Below are 27401 nucleotides of genomic sequence, written 5' to 3'. Positions count from 1 at the left end.
ATTTTTTTGGGCCCGAACTAATTTTTTAAAATGATTTTTTGATTCTGGGACAATTCTACGAAAATTTTGTCCACATCACTTTTTGTAAGGTGTCAACGCAATTTGACAATTTAAAGTTTCTATTTTTTAATAATTTACGATTAACGATTAATAATAATTTTAATCAAAAAATTTTAAAAATTTGAAGATATTCAAAAAAAATTTCTTTTTCATATATTTCTTTGAAAAAAAATCTGCTTCATAGAGATAAAAAGGTAATCGCAGTGGCAGCATTTAAGGTTCCTCCCTGATCTGAGTAGTCTTGTTTTAGTTTTCAGTTTCTAAAATGTTTTGTTTTGGATAATATTCCGTTTCATCAAGTAATTTAAAATTATAGAGCTAATATTGGGTCTTAGAGGTTCCTACTTAGACTATAACCTACGGTAAAATAGGGCGCGATGTTCAACGCAAATTTTATTTCTGTGCGTTTCTACAATTGTAAACGACAAAAGTGTTTTGTGACTTATGATTGTACCAACACCATGTGTATATTTGACAAACACAAACAAAGCACATCAATGACATATTTGTCGTCTATATTCGACATCAATTCGAAACTTCAAGTCATTTGATGTTGTATGTATTCTTATACTAATACAGGTTAGAATTTTAGCTTGCCATAACCATGTAAGAGTTACCATGTCAGTTAACTAATGATTTCTAATGCTTCGAAATAAATGTTTTGCGGTGCCGGTTGTGTTTTTTTGCTGATCATTATTAGATTTTTTTGTTATTCATTCTAATTATTTACCTTTGGTTTTACTCATTAAATTTTCCAGATTTCTCTTTAGTGAGTGAAAGAAGTTTTAGCTAAGTAGTGAACCAAACTACATTGTTTTCCATTATCAATTGCATGGTTTAATTGCTCAGTATAATATTTCTTTGTCGGTTATTTAACTCAGTTTTATGTTTAGAGTAACTGTTTTTATCTGGGATACTTTTCAAGTGAAGATCACTGGAGACTGAGAAAATGACGGAGACTGAGTGGAGTGCTGAAAAAGCTGTGGCTATCGGTAAGACATTGGAACCTTGTCAGATCCCCTCCCACAGAGATTCCAACCCCTGACCACCCACAGGGTCCACCCATCGGCACTATTTTAGAACATATATTTTTTGCAGACCAACTCAAATTGTTTTTCTAAGGGGGTCTTGAGTGTCAACATATAATAACTTTAAAGAGGGCGTGCGCGAGAAAATGCAATTTTTTGGTCAAAAGTGTCCAAAAAATGCCTAAAAACGTCTTTTTGTCCTGTTTTTTTTTCTAAATTTTGCCAGAGGCGCAGAAAATTTGATCAAATTAGGGTCATTATTGTGGTTTGAAATAGCTCAGAAAATCAATTTGGCCGAATTAGGAAAAGGTCGACAAAATTTTCAAAGATTGTTTAAAATGCCCCTCGCCTCGAGAAAATCCGTCCCTAAAACAAGCTACTGTAAAACAACAATGAAGTACAAAACTTGAAATGTGATGTGAGAGTCTAAAATAAATGAACTGCCCAGCTTAAAAAGATTGAATGATGGCGCGCTAGTTTTACTCAAACTAGGTCACTAAAGGCAATTTATATTTTTGCTTGAAATATTTTCGATTGCAAATAAGGATAGCCGGTTACTGTGCAAGTAGCACAGAAAGCTCCGATCATAGTTTAAAAAAATTCAACAAAATTTTTTTAAGACGAAAAATCAAAAATTTCAAACCCATTTTTCTCGACACAAGAAAAAAAATTTGGGTTTTTTTAATGAGGTTCGAATCGCGAATGAAAGGGCTTTAATATAAAATACCACTCAACCCAGTTCAATGTTTATTTGTGGTATCTGAGCTTGTGTGGAAAACAAAAAACTAGAACACACCCGAATACAAAGTTCCTCCTCATTTTCAACGGTCGAACAAAAATTATAATGAGTCACACAGAAAATTTGTGAGGCTGAAAAGTATCTAAACTATGATTGGAGTTGAACTTTTTGTTACTATGAATATAAAGGGGCGGATCCAGGATTTTCTCGAGTGGGATGAGGCGGGTTTTCAAATTGCATTTTTTCGGCGCGCGCATTCTTTCACATATACATTGGCGTCGAAAGTGCCTTTAAAAAAGTTTAAAGTTGGATAGCCAAAGCTGGATATTTTTAAATAGTACCAAATGACATCCAAGTTTGGCAGATCAGTGGGTCGAATCTCTGAGGAGGAGGGGAGGCGTCCACACTTCCGGTCCCGCTAAATTCGCTTAGCATCTGTGAACATGTATAGGTGGGGAGCAACGTCGTATTTGCGCATTATGACAAAAGACATTAAGGCATGACATCTCATCCAAGAGTTTACTGCTCGCGGGCTTCTTTTATCATATTGTGATACCATGTATCTGTTTCATTTAGTTAGAAGAGTAAAATAGGTCCTCGATTTTATCAATATTTCAGTATAAAAAGGTCCTTGAATTCGGAAATAGATATAAAATTAGACAACAGAATTTCTTAATCGATAAACCCGAGTTGACTTCTACAGACTGAAAATGCTTATCATACAATTCCATTATTTAAGTCTATGAAAAAATTTTAATCATACAAATTTCATACATTTTGCTAAAATGGAGTCATCGAATTTTAGAAGAAACTTTTCCTTGTTTTGGCATATAAGTCGGTGTATCGTCATAAATAAAACTGGAAATAGTTTCGAAATAGTTTCGAAATTGTCCTTTTTTTTTGATCGCCAACCCAATTTTGTGCTCAAACAAACATTTTCCAAGAAAAAACTGCATGCAAAAATTAATTTTTTTTGTTTGCATAACGTAATCCTGGATGCACAAAAGTTCAGTTTTTTTTCAGTTTCTCTGGATAACTTTTCAAAAATGCTTAAAACGCCTATTTATTTTGTATCTGAATTGCAAAAAAAAAAATTCGTCTGCAAAAAGCGGACTTGCACTAACGAACAATTAAAAATGTGGCCAAAACAAAAATTGAATGAAGTAACAGAATAGTTACCTCCCTAAAAACTAAAAATGCTGTTAAAAACTAGACACCGCAGCAGTTTTTGGAAATTGCTTCACAAAGCTGTGTTGAACATTTTTTGCTGTTGGCCTAAAAAAAATGTTTTTTTTTGACGCGGACCGCCCTCGGAACTTTATGTGAAACTGAGCCTCTTAATATGATAACCCGCAACAAAAGACCACTCGCAATAATAGCCATTAAAAGACAACTCGCAATATACTCATCATCCTAGTTTTGCGTCTGATCTCGTACCATTAAGAAAGATAAAAATGCGTAGCAACTTCGGCCCGGAAATAACTAAGCGAGCCGTTGATTTTTCAATTACACGAAAAGAAATTAACAAACATTACATTCAATTTGTGCTTCGACGAGTATATTTCTACTAATGAATCTCGTGCGATTGATTTTCAGCCATTTACAATCTGGAAGTGGTCGAGCCAAATGTGGTGTCATTCAAACACGGAGATTTATTTCAAGTTCAATTCTCGTCCGAAGGTCAGTACAGGTCAACGATCCTTTTATTGATTCCTACCCTTATGTTGCATCATTTCGCCGATCGGAACCCGGAAGTGGTTATTATTTAAAAAGTTATTTTTGAATACCTCTTTTTTGTAAGTCAAAATTTTATTCGATGAAGAGTAGTTTAAGCAACAAGTTTTTCGATTAGTACATTTTGAATTACTATTCTGCTAATTTTAGATTGGTTCTACGGGAAAAGCCTGATAACTGGAAACAAGGTAAGCCTTTACTTAACTCAATAAAATGTAATTAAGCATATTGATGCTAGATGCTGTTTGTGCTTTTTTGTTCACAGGGACTGATTTCAAGGCCACATGTATTCGTGATGAGTCAGAAAGAGTACCCCGTTGAATACGAATGGTTAGCCAGTTTAGTAATACAAAAGTTTTGATTCGAAAAAAATATGTATTTAAGAATCATTGCAGTGTGTACTTTTGAAAATTTTTTGTCTCTTACGCGTAATTTTTTCAAAAATCGAATCTCCTTGATTATCCGTGGTTAGGCAGGCGCGAATATTATCTGCCTTGTAAAGAAATCGCCTCTTTGTGTCTTGTAATGAATCCCCTATCTCTCCTTCTCCATTTTGCAGTGAGGGGGGATTAAAAGAAAGCGCAAAACCACCACTTTGTGCCTTGTACATTGTAATGAACCACCTCTCCCTCACTTTTGCTAATGAAGGGGGGGTGGGGTTGGTAAGTAACGAGATCCTAAAAAGTTTAGGCCTTCAGTCTGCCTCAACAACTTTAGAAAATAGTTCAAAAAATGTTTAATGTTCAGATTTCATTGAATTTTTCTTTAATGATTGTTCTGTTAATTGATCGTTCTAGTCTAACTGACAGCATTCGTCTGGAGATGTTCACATCTTTGTTCCAGTGGACGGAGAAGTTAAAGCAACAGCTCTGCTTCGGCACATACTTGGTTAGTTAAATTCTTCAAATTGCAAGAAATCAAATTGGAAAAAAAAATAAAACTGACAACTCTGAAAATAATTGACTGACCATCCTAAAATTCTTTCTACCCATTGTACTTGCCTCCGCCCATGGCTTCCTGTTTACTTCCTTATTTTTCAGAACTCTCGGCAGGGCTATGACAAACCATTGGAGGCTATCAAAGGTCAGTGTCGATAGTTCCAGAAATCAGATGTTCTAAAAAATCTAATAAGTTTTCTCAAATTTCAGATGCTCTCGAGGATTTCACGCAGTACAACCGGAAAATAATATTCGTAAGATTTAAAAACACAGTCATCGATTTTTTCCATGATTTTAAAATCCTAATTATGGATTTTTCATTGCAGAAAGGCGACCAACAAAGACTGTACAAAATAATCGATGCTAATAATAAGTAAGTAAATACCCCAGTTTTGTATAACGGAGAAGTGTAACCAACAGACAATTTTTTTATTGAAACCATTTTGACCCACTTTTTAATCTGGTCAATGTTTAATCACAGCTTTTAAAACTTTTTTCATGATATTTACGCAGGTACTTTGGACTGGCTAAGAAGTTCCGGGACTCCGGAGGCAGGGTGCGCGATCTGGATAGGGTGATGTCAATCAACATCTGTGAGACAGGCAGCAGACTCATAGACCAGGCCAGGCAGCAGAGATCTATGTCTAGCGTGAGTCCATGTCCAAGTTCGTCATTAGAAAAAGCTGAAGTATCGGACAAAAAAAAATTCACCAAATTAGCAATTCGCCAACTTAGCATAAAAAGTATGCGGAAAAGCCGCTGAGTAATCTTTGACAAAAAACTAAAGATTACAAGCAATTATTTCAAGTTTATGGATCTGTTAATTTTGAAAATTGGTCTACTTCCAATTTAAATTAAATCTCAACATTCCTTCTAGGTATATTCTTCCTCTATTTTCATGATCAAACGCTTAAATGAAAGTTGTAACAAAAAAGTTCTTCATAGTGTATATGCAGAATTAAAGATATGAGGATGAACCGAGCAATGCGATTCACTAGCGTCAATTTGATCACTAATATAGAGGGTCTGTTTAGGATTCGACCAATGTGAACATCATTTACCAGCTGATAATTAACACCAAAGGACTCCTCTTCAGAATCAGAAAACACGACGTCGATGTAAGATACATTCATTGGAAAGATCATAGTTTACCTTTAATTTTAACAGCAATTCTTCAAATTTGAAAAAAAAAATCATCGGCAATTCAAATTTGAAAGATTTGAAAAATTTTAAGTTCGGGGTGCTTAGTAAACAACCCGAAAATCAAAAACTTTGGCTACCAACCACAACTGAACGGTATTTTTTTTTCATTTTTTTAACGAGAATGGTAAATTTACTTCGATGCAATGTGTTTCAGGTGCCACTAGTCTACGTATTTGCCCTCCTGGACAACAAGAGCTTCGAATATATATCGTACGTGAGCACTTCACAATCCCACGCCCTCCTTACTAACAAGAAAACACCATGTAAAAAGACCAACTGATTGAGCGCAAAGAACTTATGAAGCTGGTATGGACAACCATGGGTTAACTTTTACGAGCAAACAGCCCTTTATCTTCAAGCTAATTGCCCTTTATCACATTAAATTTATTTTTGGATCTGGTTAAACTGTATAATTTAAAACAGTTTTCATATTTCTAGGGAGCCGATTGCTGTACGCAAATACGCCTGCAAGTCGCACGAACTCTCAGCCAATGAGAGCGAAGATAGGGAGTTGACATATTCTTTCACTTCTGATTGGCTGAGAAAACAACTGCGCCTATGTGGAATTAACGAATCACGGGTGAGAACGGATTTACTTGACAATGTGACTATAGCGTGCTGGGCGGTGGCTACTGGTGACGATATTAAAAACGAGAGGGGAGCTTCGAACCCTAAACTGAAGAGTTTGCCCGATGTACAAATCCCAATGTACAGTGGATCGAACCCAGCAGGTATTTGATTGTGGGCATGTGGTGTGTTTGTTTGTTTTGTTGAACTATTTCTCAACAGTTTTTACTTGTGTAACCATAACAAAAACAAGCTACCTAATCGAAATTTTGGAGTGCTGTCTGTATTTAGACAACCGCGTATTCATACTCGACAGTAAGCAGACAAATACTATACCAATCAGAACGAGATGAGAAAGCAAACTTACGAAATAAATAAATATTAATTAATGATTTCTTCCTTGTCTCGATTCAGATTGGTTAATATAGTATGTCTGCTTACTGACGAGTATGAATAAGCGGTTCTCTAAAAACAGCAATTAAATACCGCAGGCAATTTTTAGAAAAACAGGCCAAAAAAAGTGTTTTTAGACACTTATTGAAAATTTTAGACAAAAAAATTCGTTTTTTCGGCATGCGCTTCCCCCTCAAAATTAGTATATTGGCGCCCAAGGCGCCCTTAGAAAAATTTTGAGGTCCGTCAGCCAAAAATCGATATCTCAAAATAGTTCAATGGAAGGAACCCTGCAAATACAGGACTTTGTATTTTCTTAAGTAGATTAATTTAGTTAAATTAGCTTAAAATAGCTAAAGAGCAAAAAAAAACAATGGAGGCGGAGTAATATGCAGAATGGCTTAACTGCAAAATGTGTCCAAGAGCAGAAAAACAGTAAAAACTTAACTCGTATTGATTTATACGGGCTAACTGATAAAACAATTATTAGAATCGTGAAAAAGACCAAGGAAATGAATAAATTATGCATGAATTGAATAATTTCATTAAATTTTTTCATTAGATTTTTTTGAAAAAAATCTTGATTAAATTTGTAAATTATGCATGAAATGTTCGCTGCTTTGGTATTATTTACATTTCTGATAATTTCAGTATTGATTTGGTCTGCAGCGTCTCCAAGTAATTTTAGCGTTTCAAATCGATCGGTTTCGGAGTTTGACTTTTTGGAACCAAAATATCAATTCAATGGTGTCTTGATATGATTTTTAGACTCTTTTCCACCCCTTTCCCCTACAACAATTCAATTTTTTAATTTTTTTTTGTGGTTCAACGTGTTATTATGGCTGAATGCGTGATTTTGCATTAAGATTTACAAAGACCGAACGTTTTCACAATAGTTAGTTTGTTCACCTTTACTTTGAAGCTGAAATTTTTTGTGGTACCTAAAACTGCGACAATAAAATTTCAAGTGTTAATTGCCGCCTAATGCTTGAGACTTCAACATTAAATTGTTAAAATCATCTAAAAAATTACGTTTTGACTTACCCAAAGCGTTAGATGGGTTCTCCTGTTTACTTATCGTTAAGTACTCAGATATTATTAGATATACTTGATACACAAAGTTTAGTTACCCGAGATAGTATATTTTTGGTCCGACTGTTTGAATAGTGAGAAGGAACTGTGTATTAGGGTTTTGCTTCTTTGACACGCAAAATCAAGCACCACAAATAATCATCGAAGAGAGTTGATAGATATATCATACTAAAGCCCTTTCAGCCGTGATTCGAACGACATTGAAAAATTTAGTTTTTACCAGTCTCGAGGAAAACCAGTTTCTGATTATTTGTCAAATTCGAGCGATTAAAACGAGTGAGCAACCTTCTTCATGCTTAATGTTTTTTAGTCATTTTTGTCTAACAACTGTTGTCCTGTTTGCCTTCATTACTATGACTGTCGGATGTGTCTGAGCTAAAAATTTTATCATTCCACGCAGAAAAAAACTACACTAGTTTGAAAAAAAAAAAAACGTTTCGTAGATTTTCAAAGACTGTGGTCTGAACATTCTGTACTAGTTGCACAGTAACCGCCTATCTTTGTTCAAATTTGAAATTAGCCGGGTTTTGGGCTAATTAATGGCCACTTGGAAGGTTTCGTTTTCATTTTTTTCTTTTTTTTTCTTTTTATTTTTTTTATATCTCTCATGCGCTATGTAAAACACAAATGGTGTGTTTAGCGTCTCGTATTGTTTAACAGGACTAAGTTGCTGGCCTCAATTCAATTAGGAACACCTTAGTTTTCCAATAACGCGTAATATAAAAACGTATATTTTTGCGCTTTAATTATCCGACATTTGCAAACTTAGCAGTTTTCAAACACACGTAACTTTACAAAAATTGATCCCAGGTAAAAAAAAACTTTTTTTAAATTTGAGCATATGACAAAATAGTTTTTTTATATAGTACACCCTAAGCATAAATAATTATCACTTTCTTCAAAAGAGGTAACAATGAGAAAAACAGATGGAAGCAATGTTCAGAAGGAAAAAAGTTTTTCTTTTTTTCGGAAGCCGAAGTTTGCATTCAAAGGACATGTTTAACATATTTGGTAATTAACGTTAGTGACGCAACTTTCTTTCAGCAAGACTTTTTGTGCTTCGACAATTTTCAAAGAAAATGACGGAATATTTGTGCTCGGGTGATTTTTTTCTCCAGACGAGTTTCGTTTTTTAACTAGCAGTTTTTAACAAATATTTTTACTATCATTCGGAAAGTATTGTTGTCCTGAACTCAAACTCCTGTATTGTTGTCAGAACATTCGGGATTTTGCCCTGTTACGAGCAGTCTGGTATGAATAGGATGGAACTATCAAGGCGTTTTTGTACCCCGTCCGAACCGTTTCTGTACTTTTCAGTCTGCTTCGGTAATCTCACTATTCTCAGTTTCATGGCATTTTTGGGTACCAAAGTCTAAAAATTTTGGTTATGATATTTCACAAAAGCGGATCTAGGTTCTTGAGGGAGGGGGAGGTGGATTTTCAAAACTTTTCGAAAATTTTGTCAATTTTTTTTCTAAGTCGAACAAATTGATTTTCTGAGCTCTCCTAAATCACTAAAAAGACCCGATTTTGACCAAAAAGCAGGCCAAAAAGGCGTCCCCCCTAAATCCGCTGGTGATATTTCACAAAAATTGAAATTTAATATCTGGATTGAGATTGAGCTGTTTAGTGATTTCTTTCCCCTACGACTCGGCTCTCAATTCGAAGACGAATACCCGAATCAGTCTGAACGAAGTCAGTGTTGAGTTGGCGGGTCGAATAGAGTTCAAAGGAAGCAAGACTAACCGCACAGCCAGCATGGGCGATGAACTGGGAAGAAATCAGAACAACTCACACCCTAGTTCGAAAAAATTCATTATTAAGCAATTACTCCAAATTACTCTAAATTTTGCTAATTGTTACGGTTGACAAGTCTTTAAAAATGTTTATGCAATAATGTGTCGAAAGTTTCTGCTGAGCATTATCACAAAACCTTCTACTGAAAACAATCACCAAACAAAAAGCATTTAAGCATGTTCAAAAAGAGTTGCGAAATACCTATGAAGACCTTAATGTTTTTACTGTTGTATTTTTCAAAAGACATGTACTTTTCACTTTACTTTTTAACTAGTGCTTTTACTTGCTGAAGATATTTGTGGTTCATTAATCAGGAAAAAATGCTTTAAAAACTAAAAATCTGTTTAGTAAACGTGTCTCTGCTGGCCAAGAAGAAACTGACAACTTTACATGCGGAGTCAAGATTATCCACACAATCCCAACAGGAGCAGGTTCCCCACCAGGAGGGGGAGGGACTTTTTTATGGGGTGGGAGAGACACCCCTCCCCTCATTCAGTTCAACAGAAGGCATGCTTACTTTTCGAAAACTTGAACACATTTGCGGCAAAAATTGCAGTTGCCCTAAGCTTCCCACTTTTATTGTTTTGCTTTGGGTGTATTGCTCAAAATCAAAACTGTGTCAAAAACTTAGTTTTTTGGTGCAACAAAAAGGACGAAGGAAAAAATCACGGCCATTAACTTGCGCAATCGACAAAGAATATTATATTAAAAGGTGTGCCGTGTTTCAGGTGCTTCTTTTCAGATGACCAGAATATCTGTGGATATCCAGCCTTCATTTGCGATGGAAAGGTAATTTGTAGTACCTGTTTTTAATCGACCAGACATTTTTGGGAGGGCCTAGTTCTAAGACTACATTGCTCTACATTTGAATTCTAATGCATGTCTGAAGTAAAAAAAAAAGCGCAGTTCAAATTTACCCCTCTAATGTTCGTTTCAGCAAATCGATCTTGAAGGGGTCTCCTAAGTTTGTTTTCTCCTCGCTGAGCATCGCATATGCAAATACTCTGACAGCGCGGGAACGACAAGACCTCGAAAATGTAGGTTATAGTCATTCAATTTTTATCGTTTTGACCTATTGTGATGTGAGCCTTTTGAGCAGTGCTTTATTTTGAGTGATCTTCGAAGTGAAGTTCAAGGCTCTTTTTCCTTTTTTCCCACCTGCACAGTTTTATGTTTGAAACTGTTCACATTGTCCGATTGTCAAGAAAATTGACACGCAGACTGACTAGGGCAGGACAAACATATTTTGTTTTCATAATTAACATTGTAAAACTACTCGTAATACCATAAAATTCATGTTTGTGTGAGGTAGGGTTGGGGAAGAAAAAAGAGCCAAGTTCAATTTTCAAATGCTGAAGATTGAACTGTTTGCGACCCAAATATAGTGGCATTGATTATTGTGAATGAAAATGACCCTTTTTAGAGACTTGCTGAAGAGTCGATGAACATAGTTCAGACTCTTATATAGGTCATGATGACAAGGGCGGATCTAGCATCTTGAGGGTGAGGGTGGGGTGGTCAAAAATTTTTTGAGGCCAAACTGTTCACTGGATAGGCGCGCAAGTTTGTGTATGTATGTTCCTGGATTTGTCGGAAACGATCATCGAAAAATAAAGCACAAAAAAGAACAAAGGGAGCGTCCTTGTTGTAGAATCCGCTTTTAAGTCACAAAATGCAGTTGTGGTTCCTTGTGATGCTTTTTTTGCTCGACTTTGCTCGACTTTTTGTAAAACTTTACCGTTTAGGGCAATTTTTCGAAAATTTTGACCAAAAATTGCGTTTTGGCGCGCGCTCCCCATCAAAATTAGTATATATTGACGCTTTTTGAAAAATTATGAGTTAGTCCTGAAATGAATGTCATAAAATAATATCAAAGGGGGACCCTTCGCTTGGTGAGGGGTCGAAGCCTTGAGAAAGTGGGCATCCAAACAAACATCAACGCCTCCCCACCCCTAAGACTGCGCCTGCGTGATTATTTTTGTTTTCGTTTTGTTTTCGAATTCAAGTTCATTCGCTAAAAGTTACGCAAAATGCACTCTCCAATTATGAAAGCTGAAATAACGCGAAAAAAGCGTGATCAATTTGTAGCTTCGTAATTGGAATTTAATTTATAAATTTCCCAGCGGAATAAAATATTTTATAATAATTAGTGTTATCTAACATTGGGTTGTTTTTATCAAAAATTACCAATCAGAAATTGCTCTTGAAATTCACTGAACTACAAGGCCATATAATTCATTTGTTGGCCATTCCAAAATTGAGGTTTTTTCAAAGATGTCTTTTTTTTGTTTCTTTGTGTTCACTGACTCTTGTTCTACTGAATGTTGGGCAATTTTGTTTAATTCAAACTGGCTCAAAGTTTTAGTCTCCAAATATTTTATTTTCATGCTTCATTCTACAATATAAAAAATACACAAACACACTGGCTTCTGTAAAAAAATACACTGGCTGCTGTGCAGGTAGTACAGAAGATTCTACCACAATTTTAGTGAGGAAAGAAAAACTTTTTTTTCATTTTTTCAATCCATTTTGTGTTTTTGTCCTTGGTGTAGAGAGAAAAACTTAAAAGTACGAACAACATCAAAATGAATCAGTTATAACTAAAAGAAAAATTCAAAAAAAAAATTACTTTTAATTACTTTTTAATTATTTTTCTTGATTTATTTCTAAATTTTTTAAAAAAAAACTATTTGAAGTTTCAATTCACTAAAATTTTATTAAGAGTTTTTGCTCTACACGTTTCACATTTTGTAATTAAAGTAAAATCAAAATTTTCCAACCGGTTTTTAGGGACACTGTCAAAATTTTTGTATTATATATAACTCAAATCAATCTGACGTTTATTTGTTGAACTTGATTTTATGTAAAAATTGAAGAAAAAATTATTCCAAGAATTGAATGCTCTGCAAATAGTAATGTTTCAACAACAGTTAATTTTGAAACAAAAACATGAATACAGTTTTTAATTTGAGTCACTTTTTTGTATACATAAAAAAAGTAAGCTAAGCTTGACATAAACTTTAACTGAATGAAGTTAACAACGCCTAATTTGTCACAACATTTTTTTAAAGATTTCCCAAAAATGTTTTTTCCCTCAATTTGTAGAGTGTTTGATGACTAAGCACATATACTAAACATTTACGAATAGTTTTGCAGCAAAAACTTGATTTTTTTAGCTTAATTAACAACAACTTTTAAGTTACCTGCTCATTTTACTCACTGCAAGTTATACTACACAGGGAAATTTTCCGACACCGGGTAAAATGTTTCGCAGGTATGTAATGTTGATTGACTCATGGCTAAAATGGCTTTAACTTGTTATATCCAACTTATTTTTGGTACTCGATTTAGCCTTAAAAAAATGTTGAGACACACCCGAGCATAAAGTTTTTGCTTAAATTCTGTGATTTTTGGAAAGCAAAGTAAATTAGCTTCAGTTCAATTACCGCAAGATCGGAAAGCTTACAACAAAATGTTCGAATTTTTTTTCTGATGTCTTAGAAGTTAAAACGTTAAAGAAGTTAAAACTTGAACTCGTCAAACATGCTTTCTTGACATTTACAAACTTTTCAAAACACCTTGTTTTGGCCAAATTTTCTGCGCCGCAGGCAAAGTTTTGTAAAAAAATGCCAAAAACTGCGTTTTTAGGCACTTTCTCTAAAATTTTGATCAACAAATTGAGCTTTTTCTAAAACTTTTATGGTGTGTAACCAAAAGTGAATATCTCAAAATAGTACAAAGGGGAACCCTTTGGGTTGGCAGGGGGTCGAACCCTTGAGGGAGGTGTTCGCGCCCCGCACCTTCCTAAATCCGCCCCTGGTCGATTGATAGGGCATCAATATCGTTGATCACTAAACAACATCTGACTTTTTTGGTACCTGATTTTTGGTACCTGCGGCAAAAAAAACTAAAACACACACAAAGACAAAGCTGCTCCCCACCTTCAGTGGCCTGAACAGTAAAACACAATAACTCTCCATCGTTTTACTCTCTTAATTCTGGAAAAACTTACGAATGTTCCTCTAATATATAGCCGAAGATATTTGTTCGACCCTACACCAACTGTCCCACGTGGGCAGGCGACAGCTTTGACAGTGTAGTAGAGGTCATCTCGAACAACAGTGGCAACAAAAGGTCCTTGACCTCTTCTGACCCCGACCACCTGTCCCTGTTCATGAACAGATGCCACGTGGACATCGAATTGGAAGATGATAAACAGGCAAACGAGTGGAAGAAAAATCTGCCCTACCTCATGTTTGAACTGCGCAGATCTAGAATAGGTTATGCATGCATGTCTTTAATTTGAAAAGAAACGGCGAGCAAGTAGCGCAGTTAATGGATATTTTTCTTGATGGTTTTTGAATCGGTCGAATCTAATTTTCCGACCAAACAGAAAGATTGTGATATGAAATTGATTGGAAATACACACAAACCGAGAGAACAGTTCGATTTTTGAGCATAAAATCTGATGTCCGTAGGTTTTTTTTGTAAAAAGTTTGTTGTTTTTCTAGCAACTGACTACAAGGACCTGCTGACTAAAGCGTGTCTGACTGACAACGTGGAACATTTCAAGATCCTCGGCTACTGTGTCATGCCTCTGTTCGACGAAGTGCTTCCTCGCAACGGGGAGTACCAGCTAAAAGTACTTAACCTCTTGCAAGTGAACGAGATCCTGGGCACTAGACCACGTGAAAACTCCAAAATTGTCACGTGGCCTTTCTCTTCTTGGGCCATTGACGTGTTTAAACGCGACGACAGCGACGGCGGCAGAAGTTCTCAGTGCAACTTGACCATCGATTTCTCAATCTCATCCCAAATTCTGATGAATGAAGGTTCAATGAAGTTGCATCATAGTTTGTTCTTTGAAAAAATTATCTCTGAATAAAAGTGATGAATTTTTCCAGGGTTTGTGCCTCAATTACTGAATTTACCCGACACCCTTAAAATACTTCTGATGGAAAAAGATTTCATCCAACCTCATGGTAAGAGAGAACTTGTGAATCGAAATGAGACTTTTACATTATTTATTTTTGGAGATTCTTGTTATCAAATTGTCGCGTGTTTCAGAGCTTGACAAGTCCTTGAACAGTATCCGAGATTTCTTAAAGCAGACCGAAAGCGAGAGGTTTGTTTCAGTTGAATCATATCAATGTTTTTGAAGAAATGCGTACAGATAAGATAAATGACCTATAAACTTATAAATTATTTTAGTTTGTTCCATGTTTTATGATATTTTTATTTATGAAATAAAGATTTGGTTTCTGTTTTAGGGAAAAGAACATCGATGTCTGCCTCAGGGTTTGTACAAACAAAAATCACAAGTCATTTTCCCAATTTACTAGTTTTGAGATTTTTGGCCCATTTTGATTCAAGGTTTGATCTGTTCAGCTGTTAAATAAATAAACCAAGCTCACAACTAGAGTAAATCTATTCTAGTTCCGAGAAACATTTTGCAACTTTGAAATTCTCAAGTAGAATGAGGAAGCTGCAAATTCGAAGTCTTTGTCTAGATTTTTCTTCAGCAACTAAGCTTCTGAGAAAACAAGCTGAAGTATCGGAAATTTTCGAAAAATTTGATTCAAACAAACGTTTTTTTTGTTCCCACTCTCCTCTTCCAACAAAAATGGGAGTGTGGCCGAAAAAATTTTGTGTGATTCAAATTGTTTGAAATTTTCTAATATTTTAGCTTGTTTTCTCAGAAGTTTAGTTGGTAGAAAAATATTAGACAAAATCATAGGGTTGATTGTTGAAATGTGTATTTTGAAGAAAAAAAAATAGGGGCGGCATTGCATGGCCAGATGTTGAAATCATCCGCTTCTGCCAAAGTTTATATTTTTTGAGTTTTTTAGTTTTTCCCCCATGCAAAATCAGGCGCGACAACATTTTGACAATGAGACGTGATTCGAATGATTTAAAAAGAATTCAAAAAATTTCTTCCAGTATCAAGAAAAACCGGTTTGATAATTGTAGCCTAGTTTCCTACAAAAAAATGGAAAGTACGCAAAAGCAAATTACTTAGAACGTGGTAAATTTTGGTTGATTGAAAACAAAATAAATCTCAACCAGGATAAAAATAGTAAGTCCTAAACTTGGACCAAATTGTCCCCAGAATATTTTGGGCTTCATCTGGGTAAAGGTGCATATTCGTAAATATTCAACTATTTACTCGAAACCAAATTCTAATCATTTACAAAACTTGTATTGAACCAATAAATCATTTTGTGTTACTGATATATCCATCTGGTACTACAACCATTTTACCGAAAAGTTGAAAACATCAAAAACTCTTCAACTTCAAAACTGCTTCAATTTGTCGAAAACAAAACAGACTGTCTGAAAATGAAAAAAATTAAGTTCTGTTACGTCAGGTTGTTCCATAAATTTGAATTATTGAAAATAATATCAAAAATCATAACAAAAGCCGCACCCACACACCTTACTAATCAAAGAAAAAATTAGCGATTAATATCATTTTGATGTATTCCCAAATAATAAACGCAATTTCAGGATGCGAAACACGAGCCACAACAAGAAAAACTCAAAACTATTAAATCGTTTCTATGATTTGGCAAAAAATTAGTTGGTGATATATTTATTTGTCAATGCAGATATTTTAAGTAAAATGTGTATCGTATACTGGATCTATACAATTGTAATAACGAAATTTTGATGAACTTTTTGATTGTCGGAGTTTGAGCTGTATTCTTTGTTGTTTGCTCATGAAGACTCAACAGGCAGCTAACTGGCCTTCTACTGTTCTTCCAAGAGGACTTACTTAAAATTGTTTTGAGTTTTTTACTAAGCGCACATTGCTGGTTGAATGCTTAGTAATTTTATCCTAAATTATAAGTCTCACCTTAGATCGTCAAATTGTCTTGACAAAAAGTAGAGTAGAAACAATAGTTAGAAAAGGTATGAATTAATTAGTTGGTTAGATACAGAGCACTGGGTTATTAGATTATATAAATGAATCGAACAGCTTAAAGAAATATACCTATGAGGGGAGGTTGAGCTAATCTTATTTTGTTCATCAATTTTTTATCTTCTTACTAAGGTCGGTGGCTGATTAGTATGTATGGTTGCCCTTGATTTTGTCCAAGTCAGCACTTCTGGTTGGGTCGTCTGAATCGTCTTGCCGTAGTCCTTTGGGTACTTGTAGTCCAGACTTCCTCGGGTGTGCGTATCTCGAGTATCTCGATTTATAATTTTTCAAATCAAACTTAAAATGAGAATTTATTCTCTTTTTATAAGTGAAAAGGGCTAGATTAATTTTAGTGTGAGGGCAGAAAAGAAAAATTATTTATTTTTAAAAGATATGACTGAAGAGAACTGACTTGCTGCTGACTGAGCAAAATGAAACACTGAAGATTTCAGGCCAGTCCTTTTGCTCATAAGCATAAACCGGCGGCTGATTCAATCTTTAATTTTTCAGGTTTCACCTGCTCCTTTGTTCTCCCTTTTTAATAAGGGAATTTTCAACTAGTTTTTATTTGATTTTTTCAAATCAAATATCTTCAACTTATTAGTCCCCTTTGATAAAAACCGCAGCCTTCAGTTTGTCTTATTAAAAATTCATATTACTCTCTCTGATGCATCATATTGCAGGTGCACCTCTGCTTAATCAAAGCAAGGAGAATTTCAGTGCAGCCGGCAAGACTGCTAAATATTTATCCAGTTCGTTTCAAGTTAAGTTAAAAGGGACGTATTAATAATCGCCGCCCTTTTAAAATATTGAGCATGAAAAAATGAGAAAAATTGGACAAGTATTTAAAAAGGAGTGGATTTTCACAACAAGATTTTATAGTCCTAATAAGAGTAAATCAGTCAATATCTGATTTAGTGAAAAGAGGCTTTAATTTAAATGGCACACTCCAATTTAGAATTGGGTCGTTAAATAAACAATTAAGACAATTGTCTTTTGTGTGTGTGTGTGTAGTATTTTTCAATACTACAACTCACCCCTTTTTTTAGAAAATTAAGCTGTTCGATTCTTACAGTTACCATGGTGAAAATTTAAACACTTTAATGGTTAAATACTATAGTTATAAAATGTTAGAAAGAACATCGAATGAAAAGGTTATAAATATAAGTTAGGTTTTATCTAGAGCTTCCTTCCGGCTTCTAGCTCCACGTTGTATGATCTGAGGATCGCTATCTTCCTCTGTGAAGCCTCGAGTTTTTGTTGCAACTTCACGATTTTCTTCTTTTTGATTTTGTTCTTGATTCGTAGTCTGCTCATTCCGTCCGTAAGTTGTTGAATGTCGTCCTGTTTTTCCTGTCTGTTTTTTACATGGTTCGGAAAAGCAGTTATTCCCTCGAACGGGATGGTGACTTGCGTGCCTCCTGCCTTGAGGATGTAGCTGTGTTCCTCCCTCTTCTTTAATTTCCAGAAGTTGTTTTCGTTCTTTATAACCACTTCTGGCTGGGTTATGAAGTCGATAGGCATCATCGCCTTTTCCATTGTCGTTGAGTTGACGACTTCAATGAACGATGGCAGTTTCCATCTGTTATAATTTTCCTTTATTGAGTACTTTAAACTCGTTATATATTTTGGATTTTCTGTATCCAATTTGGTTTCTCTGCACTTCTGCAGTTCCAATCTTTGGGTTAAACTGGGAAATTTGCGAGGGTTCTTATTTAACCCGTCGTCCATTGACAAAGATTGAACTGCTACCGGTTTCCGTTGTTTCTTCCTGAGAGACAGCTTTCTTTTAAATTCCTCTGGTGCAGGGTCTGCATTTCTGCAGTTCCAGTTTAAAATTGGGTCATATTCCATTTTGCTAAACATCAATATAAAATGACCAAATATTCAAAATCCCGAATTACATTCGGATATTAAGGCTAATTATCAAATGATTGGACAATGAAGGACAAAGTGTAAAATTGTATATATATATAAAAGGTGGAAAATATAATCTTGTGGTTTCACACAAACCCACCACGGAAAACAAATGAAGAAAGACGATCATGGTGTTTATTAACCACAGGAATACAAATCAAGAAAGACGATCATGGTGTTTATTAACCACAGGAATAAAGCACTTTACAACACTGAGTTAAGCCAGATTTTAAACTTATGTAGTTTAAGCAAAATTGGAAATTTGGGCATTAATTAACCCCTAATCTTAAATGTATGTCCACCTGGTTGTCATAACCAGCAATTTTTGTTTCATTTTTTGATAAAAAATAGAAAAGACTTGAATTAGAATCAAATCGAAATGAAATATCGAAGAAAAGGAAAATTAAACAGACAAATTGCAAACTGTATAATATTCAAAAACATAAGAGTGATAATTCTTCTTCGTTTTTAATCTCCTGCATCAATCCATGTTCACATTTTTAGTACAAAAAAGTCGTCCTGAACTTTATGATGCAAAAATTTAACGTAAGCAAACTTAATGATGATGCAGTCTAATTTTCAGTTGCTTCTGAAAATTTGTTGTTTTTAAGGGTTTAAATGCGTGCATGTTGTGGATTTTGAACTACCGAATTGATATTTTGGCCAAATTGTGAGGAGTGAATCATAAGAGTCTCAAAGGCTGCATACAGCCACCAACAAGCACTTGCGTTGTTGAAAGAATATGGTACCATAATTTTAAAAAGGCTACATGAAGCCACCAACAAATGCTGGCATAAATCTGCGGCGGGTCGGGTCGAAAAACATTGTTCGCCCATTTTATGATAAAGAATATTGATGAAAATTTTACTCAATGTGTTGAGAAGAAAGGAGGTGATATTTCCCTTTTTGATGAATTTCTTCTAGTTTGCATTTTGTAACTTGAAAACTACAAAGATAATAATTAATGTCATCGGTCCCTACTTGGGCCCTAAGAGGAATCCGATGGTGCAAATTAACTTCGCAGAATGGGATTGTTACAATTTTACATTGGCTAGTTCTTTTATCAAAGGTTTCACTCTATTAATTCTCGTTATTGTACGTAGGGTAATTTGTCATTCCCTTAAGTGTAATAGTGAATTTTCAGTTAATAAAACCGCCTGAAAATGAAATTATTTTAGACTCGTAAAACTGTAATATTTTAAACTCCTGGCCTTTTGCAATTTTTTTTGCAAATATGTTGTAGTCGAAAAACTTTTTTGTCTGAGCCATTGGGTTCCGATCCCTCTATCTTTATTTGATTTTGAGGTTGGTCCAAAATTGTTAGCGTACTTGACTGTTTTTGATCTCGGTTAAGAATTAAATCCGTGTTCATGCATTTTGGCATATCTTTTTGGGTGTCATACAGAACCGCTATTCATTGAAGTACATTTGTAGGATAATAATCGTAATCTAATTTTTTAGTAAGATTAAACAAAGTTTACTGCTCAGTATACAAAATTTTGGTAAACTTCACAAAACTTTAAGCGTTTTAAAAGCTTTAATGAAAATTAATGTTTTAAAGCACGAAGAAACGGGTTTATTTTATTTCTATGTTTTCAAACGTTTGGCCTATTACACCTTTGTTTATATCTACTTTTGATTCTCTGGAATTTTTTAGTACGATAGGCATTGACTTAATTTCATTCCTACAATAAGTGCTTTTTGCATTGATGCCTTTTTGTTCTAAGGACTTATCAATTCTAAACGATGTTCCTAATTTGAAAACCATGCCTGCTGGAGAAATTGAAATTACGCGGGATGATTTTGGTGCAATAGTTATATTTTTCTCAAGAAGTACATTTTGATAAAAGCTTAGATATGGATAACTTTTGCTTCTTATAATACTGATAGGAACTGTTATATCTGGGTATTTTTTTAATTCTAAGTTTAAATTTGGAAAATTTATTGATTTAATGTTGTGAGAAATGAAATCCATTCCTAATATATTTAGATCGCATCCGTTCTCGGCTGAAATCCATGCTTTGATTTTTACCGGATTATCAGTGTTTGTACCAAAAGTTGAGTCAAAATTGGTTTAACCTATAAGTTTAAGCTTTTCTCCATTAACAGCAACTGTGTTTGATCTTGATTTATTCAGCTGTAGAGGCTGTATTTTACAATATTGATCATAACTGTCAAAATTAATCAGCGAACATGTTGCTCCAGTGTCTAGTAGAAATTGGGTTTCCAAACCGTAATTTTTATTTTTGTCTCCGACGGGATGTTGGTATAAGTTAATATATAATTGTATTTTTGGTTCAGACGGAGACTGATCTAGTTTAAATTCACAAGTTCACACTCATTATCGGTATAGTCTCCTGGAATGTCATCATCACTAAAGTTGTGGATCTGGTAAGGTGAATGATTATCGTTATTTTCGTTGAAGTGTTTCTTACTGTTCGACCTGTCACGCGATTGAGAACTTTCATTGAAGTATGACAAGTGCCTGAACTCTTGCTGAGAGTTTATGTCATTGAAATTGTTGTCTACTCTTGACCTACTCTTGCAATAGTTATGGTGACTTCTGTTTGAATTCTCTCTTAATTGAAGCGAGTTATAATTTTGCTCCTGTTGATCGTTATATTTAAAGCAATGGCTTATCGTATGGCCTGACATGCAACACCAATTGCAAAACATTGGGTTGTTTTGTTTGTTTCTATGCTCATGTGGATTATAAGCTGCGTTTATTTTATGATCCTTCATTAGTCCTGTTAACTCTTTAAGTTGATCCTTTATTCCCTCTATTTCCAATTTATTATCTATGCTACTGGATGCTGTTCCGATAAACTCACTACTTATTGCAAAACTTAAGTCTTTTGTAGCAATACGATCTTTTAATTGTTGCCATGTTGCGGGTGGATTCTCAATTAGGAATTGATGAGCCTTTTGTTTTAAGCCTGGCGGGCTTAAGCCACGTACAAAGAATTCCATTTTCTTTGCTGTTCTTTGATCATCATTAAAAGTTGGATTAGGCCATCCACGGTCTACTGCGGTGCTTAATCTATGTATGTAGCTTTTAATGAATTTATCAGGTTGTCTTTTTATGTTTTCTGCTTCTATTCGTCTCCTATACTTATCTTTATCATCAGTGAATCTATCTATGAATTGATCTCTTATATCATTCCAAGGTAAGTTTGCTGCTAATCCCTGATACCATTGAGCGGTTGGACCTCTTAATATTGAACAAAATAAGGCTTTTTGTCTGTTATCATATGCGTCTTGTTCGTCACCTGCGTCTCCTGGTCTAGTGCCTAGGGAAAATGCTATCTTTTTCTCTACTATATCAAGAAAATCTTTTGCATCTTCATTCGGATCTAAGCCGGTAAACTTTTCGAGAGCTAAATCTGGGTATGCTACTACCTTTGCCATCTTTGTTTAAATCATTCAAAGTTTGTTAACAATATATAAAGGGTTTGGATGTGTTGTGTACTGATCAATTGTTCGGACTGAAATAATTGTATTTAAGTTACAATCAAGTTTGCTGGGTTCAATGAATGCGAATTTTTGTTAGATAGATCAATAGTGCTATTGAGCTGCTTAAGCTTTTTTAAAATAGAAGTTATCTCTGGGGTATTGATGGTGGAGAGAATGGTTAATTCGTGAATATTTTTGTGTGGGTGTTTGGACAAAATTGAGATTTGATCTTTTTGGATATTGGTGATATACCAAAAAATTTTTGTGGATTTATTTTTTAATTTTAGTTTTAAATCAAATGCTGTTGTATTTACTTGATAAAAGTTGGTCATAGCATTTTACATCCTTTTAGGGACATAAATATTTATCTAGGGAATGATAAACAATATAAAAATTATTTAAATTTTTCTTATGAACTTGTTATTATTTTAAATTTTTGTTAAGGAAAATTTTGTGTTTTCAATAAAAAATGATTAAAATGCAAGTAGTTTTGTGCTTTGGTATATTATGATATCAAAAAGCAATCAGGAGTGAAGCAATTAATCGCTCTTCCGGTATACAAATTGTGTTATTTGGTATTTTTGATTGCTGAAGAATTGTGTCAATTTCTGGAGTATATCGACAAAAGAAGACGTATAATTCGTGTTTATGTTCGTTAGGGTGTTTTGCTAGTATACTAATATGATTTTTTTCAGTGTTAGTGATATACCATATGATGTTAGAGACTTTATTTCCTAATTTGAGCTTTAAATTTATTGTACTGACGTCAATTTTAAAATGTGTTGACATTGATTTCACGATGTTTGTTTTCTTTTTCTTAAGCCTAGTTGTACTATTTGATTAGTATGTCTTAGAGTAATGAAAACCTCTTAGGAATTTTTGAATATTAACAAAGGTTATTAATAATAAGATAGGGAAATAAAAAAATTTCTTTGGAAAAAAAAATGTTCTAAAATTTTTTCTAAGTTTTTCAAGTTTTTTATTCGCTGAAACCTTAACTGAAACCTGAAACTTTCTTCAAGTGAAGTTTTATTGATGCTATGGTATGGTTAACAATATAACTATATGCCTTTATTGGTTATTATTGGTTCAAAACTTAATTTTTTTTTTTTTTTTTTTTTTTTTTTTTAAATTTTAGAAAATTTTTTGACTGAAACGATAATCTGAAACCTGAAACTATGATAGCTGAAGTTGAGTTTTTTTATCCTAAAATTGTCTAGAAGCTTTAGTATACCTAGTTTATGCTTTATCTTGCAAAAAATTTTGAGAAAACCGAATCTTTTGATATCTTAAACTTAGTTTTTGAAAACTCAAACTTAAAACTCTTAAACTCTCTCAAACTCGGTGCATGAAAATAAAAAGTTGGTTTTTGATAGCTGGTCTAGTGTAAATTGGAATTTTGAACAGGTTTGTAACTTCAAAATCAAAAATTTGTTTGCGGAAACCTAAGTTTTTGGGGCTGAAACTATGATTTCTAGAACTGAAACTATGGTTTGACCACTTGGTTTTAGAGTTTTGAGATTGGAAATTTAGGTTGGTCTCTCTAATATATTTCTATTTCAGCAATAAAATTGCCAAAAAGATGAAAATTTCAGCCTAAAACGACGATTTTATTTTTCTGAAACTATAAGTTTGAGGGCTCAAACTAACACCTTCTAGAAGTTTTTTGAGTTTAAAAATTTGTTAGTGCATTAAGGATTCTTATTATCTTTCAATATTTCACAAACATTTTTCTCGGGAAGCAAGATTTTTGGGTCTTAAACCAAAAACACCAATTCTGAAACGTACGTTTCAGCCTTAGGAACCAAAATTGAAAATTGGTTTGGTGGGTTTTAACACCGTTAGTTTTCTCTAGAAAGACAAAATTCGGCGTTCGGAGCTCAATTTTGAGACCAAAAACTCAATTTTTGTGTTCTGAAACCTGAAACTAACAAAAACGTACCATTTAAGACCAGGTTTTTGACTTATGGTATCCAAATTTGGGTTTGACTAGTTCAACTTTTGCTGTTTTACCCGAATCCGTTTACAGAAACTTAAAATTTTGACCGGAAACTATACTTATTTTAACTGAAACGTTTGACCCTATAACTGAAACCTAGACTGAAACCAAAAATTTTGGCTGGTAAAAATCAATTTTTTATTGCTTATGCTATCATATGAAACCTATTTTATCAATATAAAATGGATGTGTCAGTGTTTTAAACTTAGTTTTTGTTGTAAAACCTGATATTTTTGTGCTGAAACTAAAACTTGGTGTTTGGTGTTATGTGGTTAACGTTTAAGATTGGTTTTAGTGCGTAATCTTATTGTTAATTAGGTGTATATTTAAACTGTGTCAAAAAAAAACTAATGATTTATCAAAAAACACTCAAATCCGTTCCTTCCTTTTTGGTTTTTGTTATTTTCTTCCTTAGTTTCAGTAATTGGTAGCTTTACTGATGGATGATTTAGGTTTACGTTACGTTAAGGTGTTTAGAATTAAAATGAGTTTAAGAAAATTTGAGGATAAGCCTCGAGAATTGATGAAGGATTAGGATAAATAGCAACAAGCGTGGATGGTTTGAGATAATGTGATGAAGAAATCCATTTATCATACAATTTAGAGTACTCTTAGATCGCACATATGACCACTTAACCCCCTCGAAAAAAGAATTGAAGATATTTAATAAGTTTTTGAGCACTTTAGTTTAATACAGAATTTCGTTAATTTTAGTGATGATAACTTTAAACTGAAGTTTCGGCAAAAGTTTAGTGGATTACTGGACAAAACGGGTATATCTTACTAGCGGACTTAGGCAGAGAACGATTCTTTCAGAAATTTTATATATTATTATAATAATAGATAATAGTTAAGTTCATGAGCTAATGTCCGTTAGAAAGCCGTCTAATAGACCTCGAGATGGAGGAATATCGTGGGCGACTGCTAGCGCAGGGGATGCATTTCGCAAGAACCCTACTAGGAATATCTGTCAAGTAGAAGACAATGAAATTGTGTTTCTATCGAAAGATACCCATTGTCTCTGGCTTTTTGAGGTTGGAAACTAATCTGACAAATACTCACAGATCCTAATAATAATATATTTTTTGAATTTTAAAAGCTGTTTCTAGTTTGTTGGAAAAAGAATTTCTTAAGGAGTAGTTCTCTGCTGCGGTCGCACCAGTTTTACTAAGCGCTCATTGCTGGTTGAATGCTTAGTAATTTTATCCTAAATTATAAGTCTCACCTTAGATCGTCAAATTGTCTTGACAAAAAGTAGAGTAGAAACAATAGTTAGAAAAGGTATGAATTAATTAGTTGGTTAGATACAGAGCACTGGGTTATTAGATTATATAAATGAATCGAACAGCTTAAAGAAATATACCTATGAGGGGAGGTTGAGCTAATCTTATTTTGTTCATCAATTTTTTATCTTCTTACTAAGGTCGGTGGCTGATTAGTATGTATGGTTGCCCTTGATTTTGTCCAAGTCAGCACTTCTGGTTGGGTCGTCTGAATCGTCTTGCCGTAGTCCTTTGGGTACTTGTAGTCCAGACTTCCTCGGGTGTGCGTATCTCGAGTATCTCGATTTATAATTTTTCAAATCAAACTTAAAATGAGAATTTATTCTCTTTTTATAAGTGAAAAGGGCTAGATTAATTTTAGTGTGAGGGCAGAAAAGAAAAATTATTTATTTTTAAAAGATATGACTGAAGAGAACTGACTTGCTGCTGACTGAGCAAAATGAAACACTGAAGATTTCAGGCCAGTCCTTTTGCTCATAAGCATAAACCGGCGGCTGATTCAATCTTTAATTTTTCAGGTTTCACCTGCTCCTTTGTTCTCCCTTTTTAATAAGGGAATTTTCAACTAGTTTTTATTTGATTTTTTCAAATCAAATATCTTCAACTTATTAGTCCCCTTTGATAAAAACCGCAGCCTTCAGTTTGTCTTATTAAAAATTCATATTACTCTCTCTGATGCATCATATTGCAGGTGCACCTCTGCATAATCAAAGCAAGGAGAATTTCAGTGCAGCCGGCAAGACTGCTAAATATTTATCCAGTTTGTTTCAAGTTAAGTTAAAAGGGACGTATTAATAATCGCCGCCCTTTTAAAATATTGAGCATGAAAAAATGAGAAAAATTGGACAAGTATTTAAAAAGGAGTGGATTTTCACAACAAGATTTTATAGTCCTAATAAGAGTAAATCAGTCAATATCTGATTTAGTAAAAAGAGGCTTTAATTTAAATGGCACGCTCCAATTTAGAATTGGGTCGTTAAATAAACAATTAAGACAATTGTCTTTTGTGTGTGTGTGTAGTATTTTTCAATACTACAGTTTTGTAACAAATATTCAAGTCTGTTCCCTTCTTTGCAAACGAATTTATTATTTACTGTTATATTGTGAGTTTTGAACTTTTTCGAGCGAGTATAGCGTTTGAGTCGATTGATGTTCGCTATGTTAAAATTGGCTCTTTGGGCGAATAACATGATTTCTTTGGATGGAAAACTAGTTCACTTAGAGCTTTGTTGGCAATCAAATTAGAAAAAAAACTGAAAATCATTGTGCGAAAAATCAGAAAAAAAAATTAAAATTTTCGTTTTTTGAATTTTTATTACTGTTTTGTGATTCAGTTTTCGAAGACAATTGTTGTCGGTTATGCCTAGTTCTTAAATGTTTTAAGCGCTTGTTCAGTTCTCTCATTTGCCCCAGACACACAAAAAACGGCGCCAAAATTAAAAAAAAATTGCTGTGGTTTTTCTATGAATGTGGTCGGAACATTTTGCGCTAGTTGCACTGCAACCGGCTATCTTCGTTTGATTTTTTGGCAGGTTTTTGGCGCACTCAAAATTGAAGTTCGGGTAATTATTTTGTGCTTTATCTGTGTTTGTGTTAGTTCCTGAAGAAGATGCTGCAGTCTCTGTTCGAATCGATTCTGTTTATCTTCAACAAAATGGAAGACAATCAGGAGATCCTGGAACTTCTCATCGAACTTATGATAGACCTGTGTTGGGCAGTTCACAGGCATCGCACACTTTTCTCCTATACATTCAGCGCAAGACTAGTTTAGTTTGTAAAACAATTAAGCAAGCAAGTATGGTTTTTTCAGATGCAACATTTGCAAATTGATGTGGTTCTCATTAAAAAAAAGACATTTCAAGTTCTATTAGGGATAAGATCTCATGATAAAAAAGTTACAAAACTTCGCCTTTAGCGAATTAGGGCTAAATAAAACAGCAGATAAGAGAGTGCACAGCAGAAAAGTGTTCAAAAACTAGGGAGGCATCTCAGAACCAGGACTTCATCTCAGGGGCCTCTTTGAAGGCACTCTCAATTGTGAACCAGGACTTAGTGAAGGAACGCCAGAATCAAAGCAGACATACTATTTACGTCATTTTAGAAACAGATCAAGAGAGTAATCATTACAAAATCAAGCTCGTTTTGTAGTTTTGATCAATTTTGCGGTTTTAGGGCACTTTTTTCGCTTTCTTCATTCAAACTTGTCGATTTCATGATTTTAAATGTACGGAAGACAACTTTTTATTTCACCTTGCCTTATCAGTTGGCACAATGTA

At 34.2% G+C, this 27401-nt stretch overlaps 1 protein-coding gene across 1 annotated transcript; it reads left to right on the top strand.

The window, feature by feature from the left end:
- Positions 1 to 552: 552 nt before the first annotated feature.
- On the top strand, positions 553 to 27273 carry LOC134844868 (uncharacterized). The gene is made up of 24 exons (XM_063861686.1): positions 553 to 639; positions 954 to 1052; positions 3424 to 3507; positions 3712 to 3749; positions 3827 to 3891; positions 4359 to 4449; positions 4602 to 4644; positions 4710 to 4753; positions 4826 to 4872; positions 5013 to 5148; positions 5534 to 5617; positions 5857 to 5912; positions 6141 to 6433; positions 9385 to 9555; positions 9900 to 10058; positions 10280 to 10340; positions 10489 to 10588; positions 13585 to 13831; positions 14063 to 14383; positions 14456 to 14533; positions 14619 to 14676; positions 14822 to 14849; positions 26723 to 26850; positions 27105 to 27273. The coding sequence occupies exons 2-24, from the start codon at positions 1010 to 1012 to the stop codon at positions 27271 to 27273; spliced, it is 2544 nt and encodes an 847-aa protein (XP_063717756.1). The 5' UTR covers positions 553 to 639; positions 954 to 1009.
- Positions 27274 to 27401: the final 128 nt, after the last annotated feature.

This window comes from Symsagittifera roscoffensis, chromosome 4, assembly GCF_963678635.1.
Source record: "Symsagittifera roscoffensis chromosome 4, txSymRosc1.1, whole genome shotgun sequence".
In the NCBI taxonomy this organism is placed as follows: Eukaryota; Metazoa; Xenacoelomorpha; order Acoela; family Convolutidae; genus Symsagittifera; species Symsagittifera roscoffensis.
This window is presented reverse-complemented; position numbering and strand designations above follow the sequence as displayed.